Source organism: Girardinichthys multiradiatus, chromosome 18 (genome assembly GCF_021462225.1).
Source record: "Girardinichthys multiradiatus isolate DD_20200921_A chromosome 18, DD_fGirMul_XY1, whole genome shotgun sequence".
Taxonomy (NCBI): domain Eukaryota; kingdom Metazoa; phylum Chordata; class Actinopteri; order Cyprinodontiformes; family Goodeidae; genus Girardinichthys; species Girardinichthys multiradiatus.
Genome location: NC_061810.1, coordinates 2,339,970 through 2,347,475, shown reverse-complemented (window position 1 = coordinate 2,347,475; position 7,506 = coordinate 2,339,970). Strand labels below are relative to the sequence as shown.

Below are 7,506 nucleotides of genomic sequence, written 5' to 3'. Positions count from 1 at the left end.
TGCAGTCTGGACCTGTCCTGTTTGGTGGATGATCCAAACCACACTGAGATGGATGAAGACAGGACAGATTGAGTGATGGCAGTGTAGAAGATGACCAGCAGCTCCTGTGTAAGGTTGAACTTCTTGAGTTGACTCAGGAAGTACAGTCTCTGCTGGGTCTTCTTCTGAACAGTGTCTATGTGTGAAGACCTTCTCAGGTCCTCAGAGATGGTGGTTCCTAGGAACCTGAAGTGGTCCACCACCGATACAGTGTTGTTGAGGATGGTGAGGGGGTGTATGGGGATGATGTTCTCCACCATTTCCACAGTCCACCACCATTTCCAGTCTTGAGTGGGTTGAGTTCAAGGTAGTTCTGACAACACCAGTGTACCAGCCGATCCACCTGCTGTCTGTATGCATACTCATCACCGTCCTGGATCAGACCAATGACAGTGGTGTCATCTGCAAACATCAGGAGTTTCATGGACAAGTCCGATGAGGTGCAGTTATTTGTGTACAGGGAGAAGAGGAGTGGGGATAGAACACACATCTGGGGGGCACCAGATGCTCCCCAGTCTCACCTGCTGCTGTTGGTCCGTCAGGAAGCTGTTGATCCACTGACAGGTGGAGGCTGGGACGTTGAGCTGGGTGAGCTTCTGGTGGAGGATGTCTGGTATGATGGTGTTGAAGGCCGAGCTGAAGTCTACAAACAGGATCCTGGCGTACGTCCCTGGGCGGTCGAGGTGTTCCAGGACGAAACACCTGCGATCACACACTCAGACCTAAGGGCAGTTTTACAGTGGTTAATAAACATTTTATGTTTGGCTCTAATTTCCACATATATCATCTAATCTGCAACAAACTCAATATGATTGATCCTATTCCAGTCCCCAACAGAGATCTGATGAGATATTTGGTGGACGTGGCCTAATTTTTCCATAGCGCCCTCTAGAAACTGTTAAAAAATCAGCCCCAAGCCATGCTTTGACAGAGGATTGTGAAATTTGGTACACATATGTAACTTCTCAGGACCTACAAAAAAGTCTCTTGGACCCATTGTCCATACCCCACAGGAAGTCGGCCATTTTGGACCAAAGCCAATATGTTCTCCTGTTGACAAACGTCGAATCTGAGTAAACTCTTCCTACTGCTTTCGACTTAGAGACTTCAAAATCAATGACTGTATTCTTAAGGCATTGGGGATCAAACGTTATCAAAAACGTTTTGCTACATGAAAGTATGTGAGTGTGGCCAAGCCTCAAAATCTCACTTCTTGCCATGAAACACGAATCTGTTACAGTACCTACAAGATAAGTCACAAAGACATGAAACTTTCTGATATTGATCCATATGAGGCCCTGAACATTATTCAATAATCAAATGCTGACATTGTCAAAGCCCCGCCCCTGACAACAGGAAGTGTAATGGTTCTCTTAGCGTGATCCATATTTGATCCGCTTCACCTAATCAACACAAAACTGTCTCCAGTCACAGATAACATGATGATCTAAGAAAGTTTCCATTACTAAATGGTGTGGTTGGAGGGTGTGGCCGTGGCGGCATGTCAGATTCTGACGTCACGCCATGGCCTTACGTTTGGCTCTAAATTACACATCCATGATCCAATTTACTCCAAACTGAATATGGTTGATCTTTGACAACCCCCAAACATCTCTATTGGATTACATTGAAATTTGGATCAATGGCGCGCCCTAGCACACTTTAAGTGCTCTATCTCCCTCATACATCTTTGGATCCACCTCACATTTGGTATGCATCAGTGTGAATCAATGCTAAACATGGTGGCATAGTCAATTGATGACATAGTTTTAGCCCCGCCCACTAATAAACAAGTGAGTGCAGGGTCCGATTTACTCCAAACTGAATATGGTTGATCTTTGTAAACCACCAAACGGCTCTATTGGATTATGTTGGAATTTGGAACGCCATTTCAAGTGCTCTATATCCTTTATACGTCACTGCAAATATAGTATACATCATCATGGATCAATGCTGAACATGTTGGCACAGTCAATTCATTACATAATTTTAGTCCTGCCCACAAATAAACTAGTGAGTGCAGCTTCCATCTGGAAGGTTGGATTTCCCTCAAATTTTGAATGCTTCTCACCAGAACAGAACTCATGACTGCATGACCGACATGTCACTCACAGTGCCATCTAGTGGTGACGTTTGTAATCGAATGGCAGCCTCGATGGTGGCATGTAGGCAACAATGCCAGGCTCCCGCGATCGCTGCACAGGCTGAGTTGGGCTGAGCTGTGAGGGCCTACAATTGGAAATTTGGCACACTGGTAGAGCTCCTCAAACCAAGTCTCTTGGGGGTATGCCCTAAAATGCACAGGAAGTCAGCCATTTTGGATCAAAGGCTAATTTTGGGCCGTTTTTCACTTTTACTCATCTCGAACTTTAACAAACTCCTCCTAGGGATTTTGAGCTATTGGCTTCATATTTGGTCAATATGCAGTTAAGGCATGAGAAATTAAAAGCTATCAAAATCGTGAATTTTCGGCCGTGTTTAGGGGGCGTTACCGGGGGAAGGAAAATGGCCTTCGCGCCCAAGGTGAAAAAATACAATACTTTTCCCAAAGAAATGCCAAATCACACGAATGTTGGCATCAAGGAGGCTCTAATTTCCACATACATCATCTGATCTGCATCAAATTCAATATGAGTGATCCTAGTCCAGTCCCCAACAGAGATCTGATGAGATATTTGGTGGGGTGTCTATGACGATAGCAAGAAGCACACCCAAAATGTTCATATAAATAGGTCGATTTGCACCACTTTTACACCCTTTATCCATTGTGCACACAATCTTTATAGATCGCCCGCAACACGCCTACTTATTGTCTGTGCAATTTATTTTGCAGTAGCAATGTAGCACTCCTTATATGGAATCTTTTGAAGATCATAGTATAAATAAGTATAAGTATAAATAAGTATAAATCTGCTACATGTGCCAGATTGCCAAGGCTTGCTCTATCCAGTCTGAATCTGACAGAATGGGAACAGACGTGATGAGGAAATGATGGTCAGGTTTGGTATTCAGAACAGGAATGCAGAAGGACAGATGGTGGTAGACTATGTAGAGGATAGAAATTGCTGTTATCAGTACTTTCTTCCAGAAGAGGCAGGAACACAGGGTGACTTACAAGAGCAGAGATCAGCTGAGAAAGAATGGGACACTGAGGACTGAAGAGAGTCGCCAGGAGTACAGGGAGACTCGGTGTAAAGTGAAGGTAGGGGTAGCTAAGGCTAAACGAAAGGCTTATATGAGTTTTTAATACAACTTTGCTAGTTGTATGAAGCTGACTTGTATGATACAGGTTGACGAGGCAGAGACAGACATGGAAAAGATGCTTAGTACGGTATGGTGATTAAGGATCAAGTTGGAAATTTATTGACAGGAGCAACAAGTGTGATAGAAAAATTAAAGGAGAGAGAACAAATAAAAGAAATGACTGTTGTGGACCAGGAAGGTGCAAAAATCAGTAAGGATAGAGGGCATTGAAAAGTATATGGAGTGGAAAGGCAGTTGGCTCTGATATACCTGTGGATTTATGGAAGTGTCTAGGAGAGACAGTAGTAGAGTTTTTCAATAGGCTGTTCAATGAAATCATAGAGAGCAAGAAAATGCATGAGGAATGGAGGAAAAGTGTGCTGGTACCAATTTTCAAGAACAAGGGAGATGTGCTGAGTTGGGGCAACTACAGAGGAATTTAGTTGATGAGTCATACAATGAAGTTATGGGTAAGTAGTGCAAGCTAGACTGAGGTCAAGAGTGAGCATCTGTGAGGAGCAGTATAGTTTAATGCCAAGAAAAAATACTACACATGCAATATTTGCTTTTATGTTGATAGAGAAGTACAGAGAAGGTCAGAGGGAGCTGCATTGCGTTTTTTTTAGATCTAGAGAAAGTACATGACAGTGTGTCGAGAGAGGAGCTGTGGTTTTGTAAAAAGAAGCCTGGAGATACAGGAGGACAAATTTCATTGAAATGTACAATTGCAATGGGAAATAAAATAAAGATTAAGACCAAGTTGCAGACTGGTACCACTATGTGGGGCATGTGGTGTTAGGATGCCGAGTCATATGTTTTGTACATTCCGTGTTATTGATGCGGAAACTATACAAGCAATCTCCCTGCTTCAATTGGTGTTCTTGAGAAGTAGGAGAATCCGCAGTGGCAAGGAACACAAGTTTCGGAGCTGAACGGGGGTACTGAACATTTGGCCTTGCCCAGAAGTAAGTTATTGCCTTCATATTGTAACAGTTATGTCACCCCCAACCTATAGCTTGCTGGTAGGGTGCAGTCCATGGGGAGCAAACGGTTGGGGATCCTGCTGTGATGATCTCTTTGGTACACTGAGTGCAGAAGATGAATGTAGAGCATGATGAAAATTTGTATTTCTATTATTATTTCGGAATAATGGCCACATTAAGCAGAAGTTGCTGAGAAAATGACTGACTGACTGCTGTATTTACCAATTTTATGTCATCTGATTTGAAAAAAAAACAACATTTTGATTGTACTAACATGTAAAAGGATTGTATTATCAATCCTTTTATATGTTGGTTTGCATATCCACACCTCACATCATGGTCGGGCTGTTACACTTGTTTGAGTATGTAAACACAATATTGAGATGAGATCGGGAAAAAATCCTAGTTTTTGGGGTACTGATCTGTTTTACATCTCCTAGGTATGTGCGCATCCTTGGTAATGTGGTCCATGCGATTCAAATCAAAACCAAGCTTTGCCAACTGGTTGAGGTGATGATGGAGAGACGAGATGACCTGTCCTTCTGCCAGGAGATGAAGTTCAGGTCAGTGTTTCAGTCTGACTAGGCCTGAGATTTCTGCCAAAAAACTACACAGAGCTTATTATTACTTTTGTCAGTGTTGAATATTTCTCACTTACTGTTTTTTATAGAAACAAGATGGTGGAGTACTTGACAGACTGGGTAATGGGAACTTCTAACCAAGCTTCCGATGATGACATCAAGTGCCTGACAAGGTGCAGCTCCTTGGAATTTTTTAAATCTATGTCATGTAAGATACGCTCACTTCTTCAAAAACATTTTCTTATTTGTAATCTGCAGAGACTTGGACCAGGCCAGTATGGAGGCTGTAGTATCCCTTTTGGCTGGTCTACCTCTGCAGCCAGAGGAGGGTGATGGTGTAGAGTTGATGGAGGCCAAGTCTCAGCTCTTCCTCAAGTAAGGCATATTCTGGCAAGAACTTAAGTGGTGGCATCTAATGGCCAGAAGTTTCCATTCACCCATAAAGGGCCTGAATGTCCTAATAATTTTAGGGCTTTATTGATGTATTTAACCATTCTGTTTCCTTCATTATATACAACATTCAAAATCAAGGATTTTTAAAGACAACAAAATGGGGCACAGATTATTCTGCTGCTCCTTTACCCTGTCTGATTGTGGTCTCGTTTGTTTTTATGGACTTTTTATGGATTATACATCACCTGACGGATGTAAAATTTAAAAGAATTCAGTGATAATGCTGAGGGTGATTTTGGATCTTACATATCTGTTGGCTAGCAAGGTAAGAGTCATCCATGGCAAGAATCACGACATCCTCCCTTTCACGTGTGGTCCTGCTGGTGTTTAAATCTAGTAACACAAGGACACTGGAAAACTACCCCAAGTTGAAACTGACTAAGATGCAAGCTAGATCCAATATAAAGGCGGCAAAGGGAATGAGTGAGGGGAAGAACTGTGACACTTAGCCACATAGCTGTAAGAATTATTTGCCAGCAATAATTAGGCCCGAGCAGCTAAGCGCTGTGAAGGCCTATTGTAATTCGAATGTTTCTTAATATTATTATTCAACGGTGGAATAAAGTGCCTGTTTGGCAGCTTTAAAATATTCAAAAAATCACCAAACTTTACCCAAAATGTCCCCCGTTTGAAATGTTAGTATTTTAATGAAATTGAAAGTGGACATGGCCAAACAACTCTACAGCACCCCCTAAAGTGAGATAGGCGAACTGGTAAGTCCTAGAGATTTTAAATTTGGTACATAGGTAGATCTCCCCAAATCACAAAAAATTGTCTCTTGGGGGTATGCCCTAAAACCAACAGGAAGTTAGCCATTTTGGGTCAAATGGTCATTTTTGGCTGTTTTTGACTTTTCCTACACGTCGAACTTCAACGAACTCCTCCTAGGGATTTTTAGCTACTGGCTTCATATTTGGTCAATATGCAGTTAAGGCATGGGGGATTGAAAATTGGCAAAATCCAAAGTTTTCGAGCATGTTGAAGGGGCGGGGCCAGGCCTCAAAGTTAGCCTTCTTGCAGATTTTGAACAGCAATAACTTTCAGAGAAATAGGATGAATTACACCAAACATGGTATGATTGATCCCTCTCCGGTGACCAACAATTCTATGTGGTCAAATGATGACATAATCAAAGCCACGCCCCCTGAGAACAGGAAGTCACTTTTTTTGCTTGGAAAGGTCCCTCTGTGACCCTCTTGACCCAATCAGCTCTAAAGTGTTTCAGAGGACACATAACATGTTGGTCTAACTTCGTTTGGAACACTGAAGGTGTGGCCATGGCAGCGTGGCGCAGTCCAATGTCATGCCATGGCCATATGTTTGCCTCTAATTTCCACATATATCATCTGATCTGCACCAAATTCAATATGATTGATCCTTGTCCAGTCCCCCAAAGAGATCTGATGAGATATTTGATGGGTGTGGCCTAATTTTCCCACAGCGTTCCCTAGAAATCTTTTTAAAATCACCCCCAAGCCATGCTTTGACCAAGGATTGTGAAATTTGGTGCACACATGTAACTTCTCAGGACCTACAAAAAAGTTTCTTGGAGCCTTGGTCCAAACCCTACAGGAAGTCAGTCATTTTGGATTTAAGTTGCGATTTTGACACCATTTTTGCCATTTCTAGCCTCTGTATCTGAGCGATCTCCTACAGCTTTTCACTGAGAGACTTCAAAATCACGCAATACATTCTCAAGGCATTGAGATACAGAAATTGAATGAAAACATCTTACTATTGAAGAAATTAGGCAGTAATTGGCATATTAGGATTAAATACGTTATTAGAGACAATTGTGACACAAAATTAGCATATTTTAATGTTAAATTTTGCAACTCCAAAGTCGCCAGGAAGTGCCGTCAGAGGGGAAGTCTCTGGTCATTCATTGTGCGAGCGTCAATGATAAACGGTTCAGGTAGAAGCCAAGTTGCGTTAAAAACAGCGTTAATTTGGCGAGACGGTGCATTACTGGTGGTGACAGCAATACTACGACAACAGCTGTTAGTCTGCACTAGTTTCCGGAAGTGAAGAGGATCAGAACTGCCTGGATCAGAGCTGGTAAACTAAGGAGGGACAGATGGGTTGGTCTGGTCCACCAAGCACAGTCAGTTGTGATCGGAGGACGTTTCTGCAAACTGCTTCGAACAAGAAACCTCTGAATTCGCCAGAGAACTGATGTTGGAGGTCAGGATATCTGACTGTCAAAG

At 42.4% G+C, this 7,506-nt stretch overlaps 1 protein-coding gene across 2 annotated transcripts in view; it reads left to right on the top strand.

Annotated features, from left to right (window-relative positions):
• nf1a (neurofibromin 1a) overlaps positions 1 to 7,506 on the top strand; it is a 309,684-nt gene that overhangs the window by 111,011 nt on the left and 191,167 nt on the right. For both annotated transcript variants that reach the window (XM_047391263.1, XM_047391264.1), the window contains exons 22-24: positions 4,706 to 4,828; positions 4,936 to 5,019; positions 5,105 to 5,221. In XM_047391263.1, the coding sequence (XP_047247219.1) occupies positions 4,706 to 4,828; positions 4,936 to 5,019; positions 5,105 to 5,221 (324 nt within the window). The remainder of the gene's footprint in view (positions 1 to 4,705; positions 4,829 to 4,935; positions 5,020 to 5,104; positions 5,222 to 7,506) is intronic.